General features: G+C 39.9%; 2 protein-coding genes across 2 annotated transcripts; both read left to right on the top strand.

Moving 5' to 3' along the window:
* Window positions 1-2,403, top strand: mylz3 (myosin, light polypeptide 3, skeletal muscle). The gene is made up of 6 exons (XM_077712358.1): window positions 1-95; window positions 376-403; window positions 1,073-1,216; window positions 1,537-1,707; window positions 1,784-1,861; window positions 1,944-2,403. The coding sequence occupies exons 1-6, from the start codon at window positions 93-95 to the stop codon at window positions 1,970-1,972; spliced, it is 453 nt and encodes a 150-aa protein (XP_077568484.1). The 5' UTR covers window positions 1-92; the 3' UTR covers window positions 1,973-2,403.
* Window positions 2,404-3,924: 1,521 nt separating this feature from the next.
* Window positions 3,925-8,937, top strand: acadl (acyl-CoA dehydrogenase long chain). The gene is made up of 10 exons (XM_077712307.1): window positions 3,925-4,276; window positions 5,576-5,893; window positions 5,980-6,144; window positions 6,385-6,451; window positions 6,925-7,089; window positions 7,155-7,256; window positions 7,318-7,431; window positions 7,498-7,625; window positions 7,704-7,790; window positions 8,334-8,937. The coding sequence occupies exons 1-10, from the start codon at window positions 4,191-4,193 to the stop codon at window positions 8,425-8,427; spliced, it is 1,326 nt and encodes a 441-aa protein (XP_077568433.1). The 5' UTR covers window positions 3,925-4,190; the 3' UTR covers window positions 8,428-8,937.
* Window positions 8,938-21,482: the final 12,545 nt, after the last annotated feature.

The raw sequence follows: 21,482 nt of genomic DNA, 5'->3' as shown, positions 1-21,482 counted from the left end.
AAGACTGCGCTGGAATCAAGGCTTAGCACCACTCTGTCTCGGGACTTTGGCCTCTTTTTTTCTTTCCTCTCCTGCGTCTCCAACTCTCCAAAATGGTGTGTACTCGCTTGTGCAATGATCCTTTTGGGTGGGGCGATGGTACCTATTCAAATAATTTGGGATATGTTTTTCATGAATTTGGATGAAATCTTGGGGGAAATTATGGACATTTTAAATGGTATGTTCATTTTGGGGAAAAACGCACAATTGTGTTGTAAATGTTATATGCATGTGGAAAAATGTTAAAAGCTATGTTATTTTTTGAGTGATTGTCTTGATGTTTCTATAATTTTTTTGTTTATCCTTGTCTTTTTTCTTTCCATGTATTTCCGACAGACTGAGTTCACAGCGGATCAAATTGAGGGTGAGGAAGAATTTTCAATTCTTGTTTAATAGCATAATTAGGGTATGCTCTGTTCCTTTCTGAATATAACCTGCTCCAGTTTCCATGGGAATGTGAGTTATGTCTATTCTGAGCCGACCCAGCCTTTCCCTGTGAGCCGCGCTGTTAACACCAGGTGCCATGGTTGAGCATCCAGACTTGATTAGCAAGGTCACCTTACATTCAGGATTCCAAAGTGTGTTTGTTTAGTCTGTTAACGTGATAATCATTCAGCGGAAACTAGAAGGGCGTATTTGGTGACTTTAAGATTAGTTAGCAGCTCCCTGAATTCCCCAATCAGCATTTTTAAGTTTAACACAAGCCCTCCCTGCCTCTAACTTTATAAGGCAACTGTTGGGGGTAGGGTATCAGTTTGCACCCACCCGTTGGGAGCAAGTGAGAAGGGGTGGGGGTGCTGTGAGCTACAGCTGTTGTGACCCCTGGTACTTGCAAAATAACATAAAAGCGTCATCCATCTCGATGGACAGAAATAGCTCACCTCCGCTACTCTTAGCCTATCCTCCCCTAGAGCCAGAATGGCGCCACATAGCTCTCGTGGTGGCAAACAGTGACATCGAGCTGAAGGAGGTTTTATTCCTTTGAGGCCACGTGGATGTAAAAAAAAAAGCTGCCATGTTCTCTCCTCCTCAGACTTCAAGGAGGCCTTCGGTCTCTTTGACAGAATTGGTGACAGCCAGGTGGCTTACAATCAGGTGGCCGACATTATGCGCGCTCTGGGCCAGAACCCCACCAACAAGGACGTTGTCGCTATCCTTGGCAACCCCTCCGCCGACGGTAAGAACACAGACACTCACTGTGTCCTTTGCCAGACCAATTATGGTCAGGTGACTTACACCCAAAGGTATATTTGTTTGCAGTTATAATTAAGAAAATGTTTCCAAACATCAACTAAATGTCAAAAGGTAAACAACATAGTACTAATGAAGCAGACCAATGACAACAGGTCAATAACAAAGCAAGGCAAGGACTTCAGACCATTGAAGAGCAGACAAATACAAATGCTCTACACAAGGCTAGAGAAGAAAGACATGAATAAATACAGTAATAACTAGTGTGTGTACTTATTGCCTCCTCACTTGTAACGTCATCTGCAGACATGGCCAACAAGAGGATCAACTTTGAAACCTTCCTGCCCATGCTGAAACAGGTGGAAGCTCTGCCCAAGGGTACCTACGATGACTACGTTGAGGGTCTGCGTGTCTTCGACAAGGAGGGCAACGGCACCGTCATGGGTGCTGAGCTGCGTATTGTGTTGTCCACTCTGGGTGAGTTTGACCCCCCCTTTTCCTGGCATCCAAATGTCGAGCAGCCCTTTCTGATGCAAAGATGTGTGGCCAACAGGAGAGAAGATGAGCGAGCCCGAGATCGATGCCCTGATGGCAGGCCAGGAAGATGAGAACGGCAGTGTTCACTATGAGGGTACGTTTCTCAGAAAAAAATGTATGAGCATTGTCATTTTCCTTCTTAAGGATTACAGATTGACTCCTTGTTGTCTTTTCAGCCTTCGTCAAGCACATCATGTCTGTGTAAGCAGCCCGCAGTAGGAGAGTGTTCAGGACATCGGACACTGTTTGGAAGACCAACAAGAAAAGACAAGGACTTTACTCAAGGGATGTTGAAGCGAACCCAACTTGTTTCTTTTGTTTTCCTTTCCGTTTCAACCCTCCTTTCTCGGGACATCCCCTCTCCATTGTAGACCACATCATTTAAGTCCCACCGGGGGCGTGTCGCCACTTGCCGCATGAGGTGAGGAAACGGGGGAGCTGGGGTGACCGCTCATTAAGTGAGGGCCGATCCCTCCCTTCCCACCGCCGCCTCATTCAGTCCAGCCATCACTGGCCCAGCAGCGCCAAAGGTCCTGGGGAATGGTTGTGGACTGACCGCCAAACTTTCCCAGCTCCCTGAAAGCCGTTATTTATTTTCTGTTCACTGCAGAATAAACTTTTACAAAGTACATCCCAGCTCAGATTGTTCTTTGATCTTTCATTCACCATGTTAGCAGAAGAAATAAGGTGCAGCAAACATACTTTAAATCCAATAGGCACTTTTCAACACATTAGAATCTTTTTTTGTTCGAACAATAACTTTTTATTGACTTAATAATCACAATATTCATTTTCTGAACTGCTTTATCCTCACTAGGGTTGTGTGGGGTGCTGGAGCCTATCCCAGCTGACTTCGGGTCAGAGGTAGGGGACACGGTGAATCGGTGGCCATCCAATCGCAGGAGACGAGGAGACGGACAACCATTCAGGCCCACACTAATACCTTTTTTTTAGTGTCCAATCAGCCTACCATGCATGTTATTGGTATGTGGGGGGAACCCAGAGTACCCAGAATAAAACTCACACAGGCCCAGTGAGAACATGCAAACTCCACACAGGTGGACTGACCGGGATTTGAACCCAGGACCCCAGACCTTATGCAGCCAACGCATTAACCACTCAAGCTGCCGCGCCGCCCAATCGCTACAAATCATATTTATTTAATGTTTCCATTTTCATCCATATTTCTTAAATTGGTTAATTCTGATCGATAATGGATTTTTACAAAATGGGTTCTTCTTGTTCAAACTGCTTATACTCACAAGGGTCATGGGGGTTACTGGAGCCTATCCCAGAAAACTACGGGAACCACGTGCAGGACACGCCTGAATCAGTGGCCAGCCAATTGCAGGGCTTACAAATGGTTGTATGGTAATTATGCTGATTTTCATTACCTAAACTATAATCTTTGATTGTTTAAATAAATATAATGAACGATTTTAATCCACGTAGTATGTGTACATATATAATCTCAGCAACTGGTGAACAAGTTCAGTTGTATTTAACGTTTTTGTCCAATTATCCTTTCATGATACGTTTTCTTTTATTATTATTATTATTATTATTATTATTATTATTATTATTATTATTATTATTATGGGGAATTATGTTTTCAAATTTTAGTCGTTGCGGGAATACTGCATATATTGCGGTTTATAGGTCCCAAGACCTGCTGCAATAGATGAATCACGGAGATCTAGGGGTAGTGTTTTATGGTGTATCTTTAATATTATTTGGACTTTTAAAACCCTCTCTGTACTATTATTTACCTCTTGAAGGTAGACATTACCCAAGTAAAATAATCTCCAATTGTGACTTTCCCCACCATTTAAGAAAGGTCCACAGCTGATATTATAAATAAATACGGAAAAATAAGCATGATAAAAATAATAAATAAAAACAATTGAGAGGGGTCAGTGTCTTGGCAAGCAAAAAGTTAAAACCCCCGACCTGGAAAAAAAAACAAACCTTGAGAAAGGACCACAAGTGAGGGAGTACTACGCATTAAACATACATGTACATTTAGTACTATACTGTACATACATCCTGAACATTTTCATCAGGTTGTGATGTGATGTTATATCGTTTGTAGCCGCTAGAGGCGGGCTTTAAACATGAACCCTAAATTCAATACCAAAGAATCCTTAATAAGCTGAAGAAGAAAGCACGAGGCCTCACTCTGTTGGTGATGTAACGGAGACAGACAGCGTATTAAATTAAAAGTTGTAAAAATAGTACAATTTTATTCACATTTTCGATTACAGTTAAATTAGATTACATAAAATACAAGAGACTTATTTCTTTATGTTCTAGTATTAATGTTCTTTATACGCACAGAGTGATATATCTTCGACTCAGTTACGATCACTTGTTTCTCAAGTTACTGTATTTTCAACGTTGAACAGAAGCGCTTCCATTTCGCAATGTTGCTCAAAAGTTTTGTCAAACTTCGTTGTGACTTCAGAAAAATCTACCGGTCAGGACAAATTCTGCAGTCTGCTGCAGCAAGGTAAACTTTGATTTATTGTTTATTCTGTTTGACACGTAAAACTTGGCACTACGCAAGCGATATCTGTATACAAATCAGCAATTGGGTTGTCGAGTAGGACGTGCATTATTATTATTTTTAATCAGTGCTCTTAAATGGCAAACTTCTATTATTTTTTCCATTGAACTAGGTCACCGTGACCTTTGCACTTTTACACAAGTGGCAACTTGATATTTAAACTCGTCAGATTTCAAGTGTTTTTACTGGGTTTGCAAATCTAAAATCTAAACTTTGATAAAGCAAATTAATTTTGGCTCAAAAATATATTGACCCATGAAAATGCCATGCGGTAATAAAATAGTCAAAGGTGAACATAAGGTCATTGACATCATTACTTTTGCTTTTGTAGTATATAGTAAAGATAATAAGTTCAATTGAATAAATTATCTATATGTATCTTAGCTATAGAGAGACACGAGCTAAACATTTTCATCCATTACTTGTTTTATTTGGGAAGTCATACATTGTAAATGTTTGGCTGATTACAGTCAGAAGGGTTCCAACATGTGTTTTTGTACCACATAATAAAAAGAAAAACAATTTCAAGGGATATTATTTTGTAGCCTTTGATTTTTGGCCAAAAAAACAACCATATTGTGGAGGTGACACCAAGTTGCTGTTTTTACAATACTTAAAAATAATAAAGATACAGAAGAGACAGATCCGTACTTCTCAATAACATTGGGGTATTCTAAAACAAATTAAATATGACATACTTTTCATCGGTGCTTCTGAGCTAATGTAGATGATATTTAAGATTCCTCAGGCAACAAAATAAAAAAAACAAATGAACAGATACACCAACTGCTACAGAGTGGAGTTGCTAGTTGAAATTCAAGGTGAATTCTGCAGTCGCCTGTTGAAAGTATTGCGTGAGAATCAATTGGTAAAACCATAACTACATGCCAACTAGATAATACTGTCTCGTGTGAGGGTTAGTGTATAAAATGACAAGAATCTTGAATGTGGTTCAGTGAGATATTTTTGTTGTTAAAACGGAATGAAAGTGTTGGGTAATATAATTCCTTTTTTTAAAATACTGTTTTGAAAAGAAATAGAATTCATTTGCATATTATTAGTTATTAATTGAGTATATTTTCCACAGGAGACCCAATCTAAAGTTTGGCCTAGGGCATAAATGCATCCCCCAGCATAGTTTTCGTCATCTCAATGTCAAATTTCTAATAAAATGTTTACATAATACCTGGGTGAGCATTCAATTGTTCTATTTTGAAAAAAAAAATCTATTTTTGCATCCAGATTGCAGCACAGCGATGCCCAGGGTCTCAGTCATCCCGCCCCCTCTGCTCGTCCAGAAACATCCAAGGCAAGGACTCTGATGGACATTGGGACAAGGCGGATTTTCAATGAAGACCACGACATCTTCAGGCAGAGTGTGCGCCGCTTCTTCCAAGAGGAGGTAGTGCCATATCACAAGGAGTGGGAGAAGGCAGGCCAGGTAAGCAGGGAAGTGTGGGAAAAGGCCGGCGAACAAGGCCTGCTGGGAGTTTTGACACCAGAGGAGTGCGGCGGTTTTGGCGGAGACCTGCTCTCGGCAGCTGTCACGTGGGAAGAACAGTAAGTGGAAAAATGTCAAAGTTAATGACGTCGAACAAAATTACATTTTTTTTTATGTGTGTCTCCTCTTTGTGTTCATTCACCAGAATGTACTCAAATTGTTCAGGACCAGGTTTTGCTCTGCACTCTGACATTGTCATGCCCTACATCATTAACTACGGCAGCAAAGAGCAGATTGAAAAATTTGTCCCTCGGATGATTGCTGGAAAATGCATCTGCGCCATTGCCATGACGGAACCGGGAGCGGGCAGGTAAGACTCAGGGATTGTTTGTGTAGGCCTGGTGTTCTCATTTTATTTGATTTTTTTCCAAGTCATTCTCACTTTTTTTTAATTTGAGTATGTACCAGTTTACAAATATACTATGTAGCTGTCTCAGTACTAACACTAGAGGGAACCCTTGCATCACTAGTGGAATATTTACCAAAATTTGAGATTGTCACACTACAACAGCATGGTGCCACTTTAAAATAACTGTCACGATTTTTCCAGTGACCTTCAAGGTGTGCGTACAAATGCCAAACGTGACGGGAGCGACTGGATCCTCAATGGTAACAAGGTCAGGAAACCACTCTGAATGACTTAAGTCTTGCCTAGTGGGAACAGTTGGGCATGTACAGTTTGTATTAGTATTTGCTGTTCACACTAGGTAATGCGCAAAAATTATGACTGTATTTACTAACACAATATATTGTACTATAAAAGTGCCATGTTCTATTCGACCCATTATCATTCAAAATCCCTATTTGAAGTTTGCCTTTCAATAGGAAACTTAAATATATTTCCCCACTCTTATGACTACAACAACCAGATTCATGCTAGTGCAGTGATGTTTACTTGATTTATGATTTTTTTTAAACCTTTGAGTATTCTTCCATAAAATTCTTTTAATAACCTTGTTCCCATGGAAAGTTCAAATTTTCAACATTTCTACGAATTCAGACAAAGCACAATTGAAGCAATATAGAGCAGTAGAGAAAATGATGATGAGACCATGCTAAAGTATTTGATTTTTCTTATTTACATCTGCAGGTTTTCATCACTAACGGATGGATGGCTGACCTGGTGGTGGTGGTTGCCGTGACTGACCGCGAAGCTCGGACGGCAGCCCACGGCATCAGTCTCTTTCTGGTTGAAGATGGCATGAAAGGCTTCCACAAGGGGCGCAAGCTGGAAAAGATTGGGCTGAAGGCACAGGTATTTAAGATTGTATATTCTTTCGGAATGATTTTCCCTGTCAAACACGTGTATTTTTTTCCAAGGACACCGCTGAACTCTTCTTTGAGGATGTTCGACTCCCAGCCACCGCACTCCTAGGTGGTCTCAACAAGGGTTTTTACTACCTAATGAACGAGTTGCCACAGGCAAGAGCAGACTCAATTTTGCATGTTGTTTCTGGGGTCTAATGTTAAGGTCTCCGTTTAGGAGCGTCTTGTTATTGCCGACATGGCCATCGCGAGCTGCGAGTTCATGTTTGAGGAAACCAGGAACTACGTGCTGCAGAGGAAAGCGTTCGGAAAGACGATCTCTCACTTGCAGGTGTGTACCATATGACATTTGCAATTTTTATGATGGTCTGAAAGCTAAAATGACTTTGTGACACAGACAGTACAGCATAAATTGGCAGAACTAAAAACTGAAATCTGCGTGGGTCGTGCGTTCGTTGACAACTGTCTACAACTACATGCCGAGAAACGTCTTGACCCCTCCACTGCTTCCATGGCCAAGTACTGGTGAGGGTCCTCCTGTCTCGTCTGTTTTGTGCGGACTGTCAGGGTTGTTCGCGCCAACTCGTTTTTTTTTTTCTCCAGGTCGTCTGACTTGCAGAATCAGGTGGCCACGCAATGCCTGCAGCTTCATGGTGGCTGGGGCTACATGTTGGAGTACCCCATTGCTAAGTAAGTCTACTCGGTAGATCGCACAAGACCTCGTTTCACAACATTCACTCAAAATTTGAGGCCAAAACAAACACTTCAGGCTCACTTTGACATGTTTTAACTTGAATTTACTGAGTACCCATCAGGCACTCATAAAATAGATGGATACAACATCTATTGGGATGGAGTAAACTCTATTCTTTTAACAACTAACAGTTGGGCTTAGAAAAATGAAAATGTTATGTCGAGTATTTGGAACACTCATTTGAATTCCTGCTGGCGTAATGTTAATACAATACAAAATGGTCTAATTAAGTATCTTTACAAAGGATATTTACAAACAATTAGACAAGCAACACGTTTAAACAGACAATATGATAATCACAATTATATAGTTTTAATCTTTCAAATAATCTCTTCATTTCTATAAATACTGCACCTTAGTAGCCTTATTGCACACATCTGAAGCACATAAAAAAAATTCCAGCTACTAAATGACCACAGGCTTGAATTTAAACACAGCCAAACCTTGAAGGTTTCATAAATCTATCTTTGTGGTTACAGAGCATTTGTGGATTCTCGTGTTCAACCCATTTACGGAGGAACAAATGAGATCATGAAGGAGCTCATTGCACGGGACATTGTGAGCCAGAAATGAGACCGGCACCGCTCTAGACTTCAAGGCGGTGTACAATTGAAAACTGTTGCAACAAAAAGAAACTATAAACTAAGCAAATAACAGACAGTTGACGAACTAATGCAAAATTGTCCGAGAGCAGTACAGTACAAAAAAATAATCATAATAAATAAACTTTGGATCTTCATACAATTCAGTTAGGTCAATTAAGTGTTCAAAATAGTTTTTTGATACTTAACTGTTGCTCTTTTTTAGTTTACAATTGACGTCCCACTTATGCTGTTTTAGTGTGTAATATTTAAAGACTAACGTTCAATTAATTTATCTCATTTGTTTAGAAATTTATTAAATCAATATTATGGGTTTCATTCCAAATAAACATACATACAGCACTTTTCAAAAGCACCGAGTAGGCACAAAGCATGAAAAAAATAGCACATTAATTAAAAATGGTCATGAAATGGTGGTATAATATTCAATTTCCTTGTTAATAGTAGCATGTAAATACAATAAAATGTTGAGAATCTATAATTCATACCTCATGTCATTTTGTTTACTGTTCCTTGCCATAGCATCATATGAAGTCAGAGGTAAAACAATGGAAATCATTTGACTGATAAACACAGAACATTTTGGGACCTGGGTAAAACCCTGCGATCATGTGTGTATAATGAGAAACTTCCAAAGAGAACTAAGTTTTGAGTAAGTAAATGATTTGGTTTTAAAGGGGGTGACACACATGGGCGTGAACCCACTTCTAGTCACACTCAAATCTATATATAGATTAGATATAGATATAAATACCAAAAGTTTCTTTATAATTTTGACAACATTGTTGCACTACTACTAATCAATGAATATGAGTATGTAGAAGCGTAATGAAAAAATATATTTATAATTAAAGCAACACTCGAGGCAGTGTCAATGCCGACTAGACGCTCCTAATTATGTGTTTAGGACTCTTTTTCTCTCACTAGTGGTTTCCATATTTTGCTTCAGAGGTTAGCGGAGAGCTATACGCACCCATCAAAGAGCCATGTATGGCTCCCGGGCCATAGTTTCCCTCCCCCTGCAGGAAAAGCAAGCAAATCTCAAGAAAACACACACAAGCACAAGTGACAACATGCAAAGCGCATATGGAATTCAGCTAAATATTTTCATCACAGGTGATAAAACTATGGCATTTTTGTGATGGCAGAAGATTGATTTATTGCATCATCCTAAAAGAAATGTTCAGGGAAATTTGCCTTCACACGGTGGCAGCAGAAGTGCAATCAAAGCCCGACTCACTAATATTTCATTTAAAAGGAAACCTAGAAAATAAAGTGCTTGACACATTTGTCTTCATAGCGATCGATATTTGCGACAACATCTATAGAAAATTAAAAAAAAAAAAAAAAACAGCAGTCCAATCCTCCTTTCATTGCGCCGGTTCCCTTTTTTTGTCAATCTTTGACAATCTTCCCTCTGCAACAGCCACACCCTGATGCTCTTGCACCTGCCGCGTGCACAATTCACGCATGCATTTCGCTTTGGGTGCATGCTCGCATTCATTCATTCATGCTGTCTTAATTCTTGCGCATTCGTTCCGATCAAATAGCATATTTTAATCACCGATTTGCCTTCCCGGAACGCCCTTCTGTCGAGGGCTTTGCTTCGATCTTCTTGCCCTCGTATTGCTGCAATTACGGTGGCTCTTTTTCTTGCTGTGGGCGTGGTCACTGGGCCCTAACAACAGCGCTCATTGTCAGCTGCAGTTCCAGCCTTGTTTCACCCAACTGCACGCTTCTTGTGCGGCATTTCCACAACGATCCCGCAGGTAAGAAACCGAATCTTTGGAATGGTTGTGCTAAATACCACATTTTTTGCTATTCAAAAAATTGAAAAGTTTCGCTCATTGTCACAAAAGCGAGCAGAAGAATTAAGAAGATTGTTACTGTCGTCGCTGTCCACTAATCCTGCTCAATATGCGATGCAATGTTAAGGGAGGCTGGAATGGTTACAAGTTGCCTGAATGATATTGAATGATTTTCAGGTGCTTTCAGGTTATGACTTCATGGGTGCATCGCTTGCTGGGTGCCGGTGCGCGTATTTTTGCGCAGTCGCGATAGCACGCATGCCGGCCGGCGCCTTTTGTTCTGGTCCACGCCTGCTGGGTGCTGAAACCAGCATTTCTCCGAGACATCCAATGTGCTGGAAACTGGTTTTCGAGATCGAAATAAGGTTACAGACATTATTTAATCTGGTTTGGCATTGTAGATTTATGTATCAAGATGTGTGGATAAAGATAGGTTGGACTCATTCAACCTCGCTGGCCTGTCACATCCAATTGTCCTTGCAGCCATTTGTACCTTCTTCACCTGAAAAAAAATCTCTGCCTGGAGATATTTTGGTCCAACATGTGATTTTTCACATTTGCATTTTTTTTAACAATCAGAGCAAGAATCATTACGAAGTTGATGGCAATTGTGTTGCATGCACTGGTGAGATGTTCAACTAGACTTTGCATTTCTGCATCTAAATAAGGTGAAAAGTATACTATGAAAGACGATAAAATTCCAATGTGAAAACGCGAGCTGGACTCCAATTCTCTATTGTCACATTCCTCGATATTCAGTGAAAGAAGAATTCCCATGCACAGGATGTTGTACTTATAGAGCAGCTGGCTTGTGATAATTCTTGGGTGGTTCATGTCAGGGTCAATTTTACAACTGACAACAGATGACACCAAATGGTTCATATGCTTGTATGTATCGTGTAGTGTACTTCTGGCATGAAGTGGTCCAGAAGCATTAACACTTACTTATGAGGACTTCTTTGTGTGGCCCTACCCATGTTGTCAGGTTTTACCTACTGTACTTCTCATGTAAGAAAACACCCCTTCAGGAGCAGATTGAGTCTAATCACCAGTGAGGTATTTAGAATGACCTCAATCTCATGTTGATAGTTTTTTTGTTGTTGTTGTTGTCACATTTGCTTTAAGTGCATTCTCTCAGGTGGATGGTGCTTCTACGTCATCGTTTTGGTAATTGTAGGGCTTAAGTGGTTGACTCTGGTGGTCCCTAATTTGGATTTTGCGCTATAGGTGTTGAAAGAAAACTGGCAGGGAGATGCGTTTGATGATTAAGGTTAGTATAAGGCCCTAATCTGCTCCGCATACGTCACAGAAGAGCTATATACTGACCTGCATATGGCCCGCTAAAAGGCTCAGATAGGAGTTCTTCCAGATTTCACAAATCAAGTAGCTTGTTTAGTCCAATGAAACTCTACCAATAGACTTGACCATACATCAAACAAGATGATTAGGGATGATTTTTTTTTCTCTTTTTGGCGTATCAAAAATTGGTATTGAATCGAGCTTTAACCAGAAGAGCTTCAGACAGCTGTGCGAACCACTCAAACTGGGTGAGTTTAAGGTACTTGTTCTAGATATGCTTCTTTAGTAGTGTCTCTTCAGTAGTCCAGTCGCTCAAGAAATCTTCCCCCCATGTTTCTGGCACCACAATGACCGTGTTTCCACAGACCATGGGCCGGCTCGCGGGCAACCATTCAAACGAGCGCTGACAGCCGGTGTCACATTCCATTCCTCACGGACGATGCCCTTCAACAGAGAGGACACTCATCCGGGGCATTCTTCCTGGGATATTGGCACCTAATAATCTGTGCTGGGAAGATTCTAGATGACCAATTAGGAGTGTTTTCAATCTCAAAAGGACAAAGATCCGATCACAAAAACCAAAGAAATCTGTTTATCTTCTGTTAAAAGCTCTCAAAATGTAGACCTTTGTACCTAAATCATCTAAAGAAAAATGGGTGTTTTCACAAAGCACTGAGATGGCGTGCATGTGAATTTGTCCTTGTTTGCGTGCAGGCTGATGACATGTAGTTCATCATAAATTTTTGGCCCCAGAAGTTTCACACCACCATTTGCTATGGGAGAATTTTGACAACTGTGCAGTTGACGTCTTCTGGGTAATGTTATGGCTTCCTCCCGATACTATATATGCCCCCGCTGTGTTAACATGGCTCTGTCATGCATATCATGTTTTCGCGAGATTTTGTCCATTCCATAGTTGTCTACAAATTCCATATATGTATTTTAGTTGCTACCTAAACATCAGTTATTGTTGGTTTTCAAGACAATTAACTACTAATTGTTTCCCCTTCTGCCTTAATAGTCTAAAGGTACCCTTTTCCATCACATCACTGATCCAGTCTTTTTTTTTTAAATGTGAGATGCAAATTTGCGAGACATCAGCCTGTTATTAATAGCTTGGAGACCCCAGCTGGCCCAACCTTTTAACGTCTCCGCGACACAACACTGGACTATTATGACTTCCAGATGTGGTGGTTAAACCACACGATTGTTTGGTCCGTGTCCTTCCATGTAGCGCACGCTGGTCTGCTTTGCAGGAATGAATGAGCTCAATTGTTGAAGTATAAGCTCCGTAACTTGTTCATCAAAGCGTTTATGTGTCTTTACATCTCAATGAGACTGTGTTTTCCACGCCGTCCATTAGGGAGATGGGTTGGAATGCGATACCGTTGAGGCAAGTCTCGGCGGAGTCGGAGAAAATGCATTCTCAGGGTCTGTGACTAAACCTCCCACTGACTGAGATGGTGGTGATGCTGGGGAGCAGTATCCAATTTAATGGGGATGTTTGGGAAAACCCCACAAACCCTCACACAGAAGCTCGATTAAGCCAACTGGTCATGGAGGGCCAGATGCATTCAATGAATGTTGGTGCCGTATGAACACAGCTGTTGAGTGTGTGCAGTAAAGTTGTCTCTCACAGTATCATGGTTGACATTTTACTCCTTCGATGTATTGGGGATTTTCATTTCCTCGCAGATTTTTACTATAGCTTGAAGATTTTGCTGAAATTTTTTTTTCCCATGTACTGTTACATGTTACAGCAAGCAACAAGCCTAAGGAGAAACAAGTGTGTAACAAAATTGAATGTCCACAGTTTATGAGTGCAATTGCCTTTTGAAAATCACTATTGTCATAAATTACACAACTATATCGTAATGTATTTTTTTTTCCACTTTAATACATTGTTCAAATCAGGTGACTTGAGGTCGGGTGCAAAAGGTGCAACCTGCAATTCGACAGACTATTTTTGTCTATCGATCACCAGGGCCGTCTGGAATAGTGACGTCCTCGGTATCGGTCAATAGATCAAATGCTGTGGTTCTGTGTGTTTATACAGTACCAACGACCTCTACGGCTGCAGTTAAACAATCAAACACTAGGCATACGTACATGAGTGGGAAAGTTTCTCTTTGGAAACTAATCATGTTAATAAAGGTAAACAGACCATTTATTGAGGAAGTACCACCAGGGCTCACTTTAATACTAAAAGCATGATTTGGCATTTAATCCTTATGTTACTTTTTGCAGTACCTGAGGAATATTTCTGGCTTCGGATATCTATTGGGTCAGTATCAGCAAAACATGGCTTGAAGAAAAACAATGCATTAGTACAACTAACAGAACAACAGAGCAACAAAAACACTCAAGATAAACCCGTTTTACTGTGTTTTATCAATGAAACCAATTCTTGTCTATGACATTTCGAAGAGGACATTAATCTGGTTTGGTTGGGGGAAAATTTCTTAATGACTATCATAATCATCAATAATATCAATCTGAAGAAGAGGCTTTTGTCCCATTTGCAAAGTGTTCCATGTAAATTTGCCCTCATTTCCCCTCATTGCAGTCCCAAACTGTCTGTGTTGTTTACCACTGCCCTCTGAATGCATGGAGGGCCCCCATCACCAAGGCAACCCCTGCCATGGAAACCTGTCATTCAAAGGAATGACCCTTGTGAAGCACTCTCAGCCCTGCACGCTCCTCACCTGCTCACTATTGAATCGCAGAAAAATCCCCCAAAACACATTTTCTCTTTCCAATTGGGATTCTCCCATATAGGACCAAACCTTTGACCTGACACGCAATAGCAATCGGGTTATTATGGTGATAACCGTCTATTTTTCAGCCTGCAAATGAGGACTCTGCTCAATTCCTTTTTATAATTTTTTTTTCACCTCTGTCAGGCTATGGGGGTGGGGTATTTGTGGATGTCTGGTGGGACTTGACCATCTATGCTCGCCTCATTAATTCTCGTAATAAATCCTAGTGAAAGGCAACCATTGGCATTGTTTTGCAGCATCGACAGATGTGACCAACCTCAATGGAAAGGCTTTTTTCTCTCTTTTCCCGCTCAATAAGTGTTAAAAAAGTAAATGCTAGAATCACAAAGTTCATATGTCGTTACCAGAGAGGTACCAGAGATATTCATGGAGTAATGCCCTGTGTCACAATTCAAAACAGAAATATAGTTGGACCTGTTGGATTGTGTTAGGGAATGCTGGCAAAACAGTTTGAGTTTAAGCTGTGGCCCGATGTTATCGTTTTGAGTTGTGTCTACAGCAGCGTGATCGTAGTCATCGCTGTCAACTGTGTGCAGGTTTGCTTCTGTCTCACTCACAAAGGAGAACCTATGTCTCTTACAATGTGAAAACCAGCAGATTTTACACTTGTCTTTCTGCTGACACCCTGTGGCATTCCAATTATTGATTTGTATCCCTTCTGAATGTCCTGTACAAAGACAGGCGGAGAGAGACCCCCTGCCAGCTTTGCATGCTAATCACCTACCATCTGCTTTCCAACCCTGGGGAAGGCTGCATGACGCCTCAATGGCCCCCATGGCCCTAGAAACATGAACGGCCTTAACTTCCTCTCCTACCCCACTGAATGTTTTCCTTTTTGTTGCACCCATCTAATGTGGTAAATCCTCCGTTAGAGTGCACAGCTCCGTTAGAGCTTGGCACTAACAGCCACTTTCCTGCCTTCGCGGTGATCAATTGAAGTGGATGTGATTTATTTTCTCTATCCCAAAAGTACCCACTTGTTTGAGTGCCACTACTTCCCTTCAGAGGGTCAGGCAGTTCATCAATGACTCACTAAGTAAATTGGTGATGGAAATGACTAAAATTATTTTAAGTGTACCCAGTATTTAGCTATGCTTTGCTCTTTGGTGTATTATAACTCAAGTGGTCACTGAATCCATGTGTTCAGTTTAGTGGTTAGCAAGAAAACCACTGCACAAGTATAGTTCTATTGTATTTAACTTTATAGTTTAATATATATTTGATCTCATTATCAAGGACTGTTATATTGTCACAATTTTATATTAACTTGTGTGCAATAGAACTGAATCAGAGCCTTGTTTAAGTACATTTCTTTATATATATTCCTATATTTCAGAACATTTTTATGACTTACAGTATTTATTATCTCATATGTGCAATGTTGAAACTGTGTTCATATTGTTGGTTTTGCTATTCTCTTGTATTTTACACTTGCTTATTAAGCATGTACTTAAACAGCAAATAAGCCACTGCATTCATGCTTCTTTTGTGATGTTTATCATACAGTTAAGATTTACAATTTAATATAATAGTTGGAATAAATGCACTGAATATCTCATAAATATGCCTTACATTTTACAAGCTAATGAGGAATGATCTCACTCCGGAGCCTCGTCCAAGGGCAAGAAGTCGTACAAAAAAGATCAGGTCATTAACGCAAAGCCACTCTGAGAAGTATGCTTAATGACTTCATCCATGACACCACCCTCATAATGGAAAGGGGCGAGAGATTCCCAGGAAACAATTCTGATATCTCTCATCCACCACGACCAGATTGCTGCGCAGCCTACAGCTGTCTACTGCATTATCACTTAGGCTAATTGCACTTACTGTTGCTGCTTCCTGCACATATAGATCATTTGCAGTGCATGTTTGCAGCTGATGGTGTTAAATAATTGCGTCTTGGTAATCTGCAAAGTTTGTTGGTTGTATAATGTATGAAATGTGTGTAGTACACACCTACTATGGGTTAGTATACATCTAAGATTACAATCTCTTACAGATGAACCAGGTGTAGCCTTGGAAATAAGTGTTGTCTAGTCTTGGCTTTATAGCAAAATTGAAAGGGGATTTTTTTCGTTTATTAAACAGAATTGATGTTGCTCGCCGCTTTCTATAATTACCCAGCATTTAGGGAAAGGTGCTCTGATATTGTCGCTTCCTGTGTGACTGCTAATTGGAAACAGATTTCACTGAGATACACAGGCTTATCCCCATTGGTCAAGCACCACAAGTTTCTTTTTTTTTTTTGTTTGTTTGTGTGAGATTGTGTATGAATTCCTGCAATATTTAATCACACCAAAGGTCCAGACTGGGAACCAGGAGGTGTGACGGGAGTTGATAGAGAGGCAGTGTTCCTGGAAGATGTGAATTTAAGTCTCACACAGTAGCTGTGTTTGAATTTAGCACTGGGTGTGTTTAGAATGCAAAGCCACACCCCACTGGATTTAGAGCATATTTTTGCAGAAAAAAAGAAAATGGGTCAAATACCACAAAAGGTACAGCGTTTGTATAGTGTCCTCATTTTTATCCGGTGATGCATGTAATGGTGGATGGATGGAGTGGTGGATTAATGGATGGTTGAACATAATATATGGGGTACTATATGCAGAGCTTTTTTTTCAAACAGTGTATATATTGGCATGGTTTGCATCTGTGTATACAGCAGTGGTCCCCAAATTAACCAACCTCTAAGAGGAAACCTTTCCACCAAGCTTGTATCCTCGAAGTGGTTTGCAGTCAGGTGCAGAAACCTCATTGGTTAAACTGTTTGTGTACTTGAGTGGCTAGTGACCTTTCAATAAGGGGTGATAATTCGTTCAATTCGATTTTTGTAATGTCATTTGTCATTTATTTTTATTAAACAGCAAGAAATGCACGAATTAGGCTGCAAGACCTGGGATGATTGAAGGCTTAAGCACCTTTTTTTTTGTATTGCCACACATCTGCAAAGGCAGCCAATTGCAAGGTCAAAGTCTGGCCAAAGGCATTAACATGTCTAAATAGAATGAGAACTTTTAAAGTTAAACAAAATTATGTTAATGAATCTTTCTGAATCTTAAATATTGCTTCTTGAAAACTGGGGAAAATCCATCTGGAGCTTATCTTGTTTCAACAATTATTATTGCAGGTCAATGTCAGACCTGGCTTAATTTGATTTGTCAGCATGTGGCCAAGGGGGGAGATTCATTGGTGATGGCAGGAATATTGTCACTTCCCGGGACCATCCTCCTTTCTTTTGGCATGTCATGAAAGATTCTCAAAGGTTTACTTACAACTTGCATCATCATCAATAATAGCTTTGGGTTCATCTAAACAAGCCCAGCTTGCACAACAAGTAAGCCTTTGGGGAGAAAATGTGGGGAGGATCTCATTATTGTAGTATAAAACCAGTGTTTCTTGTGGAATCGTTTGTTTAGTGAAAATTGGCCATTTCTTTTTAAAGATCAGGAAACACTGACATAGTGTATATTGACTGGCACAGACTTAATATATCTGCCCATCATTTTGACCTTTGACATGTTGTCATAGCAGTAAACCCTATGGGCAAGGCTATTGACGCAAGGTTGTGGGGATAAATCTAAATATAGTCTGTTTTCCCCAGAAAGGCTTCACAAATAGCTAAAGACTATGAATGTTTTTCATTTCCTGTCCTATTAATGAGCGTTGAACGATCCTCCATGCCTGGCCCTGTATGGCCCCTGTTTTCTACCTCCCTTCTTCCACCCTGTCTTTGTCTCATTGCCACGTTTGGTGGTGACTGCAAATGAGGTTCAGGAGGGAGGAATTATTCAGCTTTCTTCATGACACTGACAAGCTGAAGAAATCAATGTAAATATTCCGAGTCATATTTCATGTTCAGTTGTCAAACCTCAAAATAGAATCTCATGACTTTAAAAAAATAAATAGATTTTAAAAAAAAATTGGATAGCAGTCATCTTTACACTGAATTTATTCAGCTATCAACTAGTGCCATTGATATATATTGCCACTCCCATCCCCCAATACTGGTTGCGCTACCATTTCTGTTTACATTTCCCTTTTCATCTTATCTTTTTTATTGTCATCCCCTCCCCCAATACAAAAATCATGAATTACTATCCCATAATAGCATCTACTAAGAGATTGCTTAAGAGGTGGCAGTTCATGGCACCAATATTTTTTTAATTGTAATGAGTATGAATGCAATGTAAGATGACAGTAATGTATGATTGAAGTTTTGTGTGAAAAGAACATGAAAATTCTGACCTCAGCCGCATTAAAAACATTTAGATTAGAATGGAATACAACTACCATTATGAGCCAATCCCTGACCTTGTAAAATTAGAACATGCATATACATTTTGGAAAGTCTTCAAAGATTGTCTGCTTGACCTTATTTTTAATGTACTGCATACATTTCTAATGGAACAATTGTGCTCGCAACACCTTGTCATTGACTCAGTTTTCTTGGCTCCATGCAATATTTAGAATGGTGACAGTGACGTGATGAATGTCGATGATGGCATGTGGTTGGTGGGTAGCAGCAGATTGCTGCTAGGCTCCTGGTAGTGACGGCGAGTCAAGCGCATAGCTGTCATAAAGTGAATCCCGCTCAAGGGAGGAATGTTATTTTGAACTCAACATTGCTGCCTCTTCCTTTGCGTCAGTTTTATATATACAAATTGGATAGTTGGATGGAGTTGTTGTTTGCATGAGATCATGACACTTGATATCTCCAACAAAAATGGACAAATTCACTTAAGTGCAAGTCATAAATAACAGGACATTTAAAAATTTGCCCTTCCACCTCTGGCCCGGAGTCAGCTAGGATAGGCTCTAGCACCCCCGCGACCCTAATGAGGATAAAGCGGTTCGGAAAATGAGATGAGATGAGATGAAATGAAATGAGATGAAATGAGATGAAATAAGATGAAATGAGATGAAATGAGATTTCAAAATTGTATTTGGGTTTTATAGTTACTGTCATAATTTTGTCTAATACTCTTGAGTCACAAACATTGCATGTTGCCGTTCTCTCTTTTGTAAACTATATCTTTTTTAGATGGTCCTTGAATTGAAATTTTTTACAGAGCTTAATTATGGCAGATGCTTCATTCTGTGGCCCCTTTTCTATGTCTCAACCTACTAGCGAGTTGCCAAATTTTCTTGGTTTTGCCCACAGAATTGCTTAAAATATCTTACATCGTATGGACTTTTGGACCTGTCTTTATCTGAGAGAGAACAATTGTTAAATTGTAACATTTCCAAATGCAACTAGGCAATTTTGTCAGGTCATGAAGTCAATTCTTAGTTACGCTGAGGTCGACTCTTGAAAGAGAAAAATTGTGGACTTAATTTTGTCATGTGACTCAAGTCCTCAAACTCTGCCTCTCACAGATTAAATATTTAATGTTTACACAGCAGACCAGCCCACATTTCAAAGTGGGAAAAAATGGAACGACTGTTTATTATGTGCACCGCATAATTAATGTTTAACATTAAACATCCATGCTTCTGTGTGAAGGTGTGTCAGGGCAGTGAACACATGCACTGTGTGTAGAGGAACAAAATGTCATTTTTTATTCCATTTTTTTCTGACCAAATGTCTGACTATTTCTGCTTTAGTACATTTGCCCCTGTAATAGTGTGCTGTTTTTTTTAACATACAAAAAGTACAACGATTGTTGTTTTCATGTCACATAGAGTATATTTCATTTTAAATCAAGATTTGGAACACGGCTCAAAAGCCCCACACACAAAGATGTTGGCATATGAGGTTTATCAAGCTGCTCAGATTCATTTCCTGCGTCTCCAATGATCAAGTCAAATCTGAGGATTAGGCCCTTCGCGAAAATCCAGGCCCGGCCTCCCACCCTACCCGCTTGTTGCCCCTCATATCCTCGTGTGCATTGCTGCAGGAGAGCAAGACTAAATCAACATGGGAAGCAAAACTTGCCGTTTTTCGTTCCCAGGGAGTTTAGCGGAAGTGCATGTTTGTTTAACTTTGCATGCCGTTTCAAACCAAGAAACTTAAAAGTGGTGCTTTGGAGTTTAATGAGGAAATGATAAGCCGTTATCAGTATCTGTTAACAAAACTGCAGCTGACAACTTTGCTCAAAAATAACATGTTCCAGAAAAATCTTCAATATTTAGGATTTGATAATATGCAAACCAGTATCCATTACCGTTGACCACCATGTTTATGTTTCTGTCATATTTGCACTTGATTTGGATCAAATAGTATTTCCTGTTTGACTTCCTTTTCTCTTTGGCCATACAGGCACCCAAAGCCAAAATTTACCAGTCAAACTATTTACTCTTGGGAATCATGTTTTGTATTCGCTCTCTGGGAACCCCAAGAGAACATTCATTGCGTCAAATGCGTCTTAAGCTCTAAATCATCACCCTTGCGCAACCACAATGGGCTGTTCCAAGAACTTTACAAATTATCATAACAACTGTGGACTCCATGCCATTGGCAGACTGAGTGGTGACACTTCAATCACTGGGTGAACATTTGGGCTTGTTTTAATGACTAAAAGTGCTTCAAAAAAGTTGTAAAAGAACCTCAGGAAGTTGTTGCTTTCATCTATTGTGATCGATAAACTTTGCACGTGACTATAGTATGACTGGGTGTCTACTGACAATGAAACCACAAAGTAGTTCATTTATTGGTCAATTTATGACAAGCAGAAGTCCTGTCAAGGCACCACTCAAGTTGTTCTTCTTTGCGTCTTCTAACATTGAAGTCTTACCTTAGTCATTGATAAACTGATAGTCTTAAAACTATGTAGCTGTGTAGTAAAGGCCAGCATCTATTCATCCTTGTAGCCCAAATATTATATATTTTTTATTTTTTCAGGGATGAATATTTAATTGTGAATCTATACACAGGATTTAACTAGTAGAGGAGAGCTTTCTGTATGAATTTTCCAGAAAATGGCATGTGCGTACAGCCCATGGACTTATTGGTGCCTTTGTTGCCATTCGTGCTTGTGCTTTAAGGGTTTTTGATAACTAGGATTGTAGTAGTAAAATAATGTGGGATATATGCACAAGGATTGTAGCAGTAAATGAATGTGTGATATTTGCACAGCAACACAGAAAATAAACAGGCTGAAAATGTGTGTTAATTGATGACATTTTGCAACTTTCCC

Source organism: Stigmatopora nigra, chromosome 1 (assembly GCF_051989575.1).
Source record: "Stigmatopora nigra isolate UIUO_SnigA chromosome 1, RoL_Snig_1.1, whole genome shotgun sequence".
In the NCBI taxonomy this organism is placed as follows: Eukaryota; Metazoa; Chordata; class Actinopteri; order Syngnathiformes; family Syngnathidae; genus Stigmatopora; species Stigmatopora nigra.
This window is presented reverse-complemented; position numbering and strand designations above follow the sequence as displayed.

Excerpts from the sequence above, each read along its gene's own strand:
- acadl (XM_077712307.1), top strand. The coding sequence starts at position 4,191 with ATGTTGCTCAAAAGTTTTGTCAAACTTCGTTGTGACTTCAGAAAAATC. Across the intron at positions 6,145-6,384 it reads ACGGAACCGGGAGCGGGCAG|TGACCTTCAAGGTGTGCGTA; the intron begins GTAAGACTCAGG and ends CGATTTTTCCAG. Across the intron at positions 7,432-7,497 it reads AGACGATCTCTCACTTGCAG|ACAGTACAGCATAAATTGGC; the intron begins GTGTGTACCATA and ends TTTGTGACACAG.
- mylz3 (XM_077712358.1), top strand. Across the intron at positions 404-1,072 it reads CACAGCGGATCAAATTGAGG|ACTTCAAGGAGGCCTTCGGT; the intron begins GTGAGGAAGAAT and ends TCTCCTCCTCAG. Across the intron at positions 1,708-1,783 it reads TATTGTGTTGTCCACTCTGG|GAGAGAAGATGAGCGAGCCC; the intron begins GTGAGTTTGACC and ends TGTGGCCAACAG.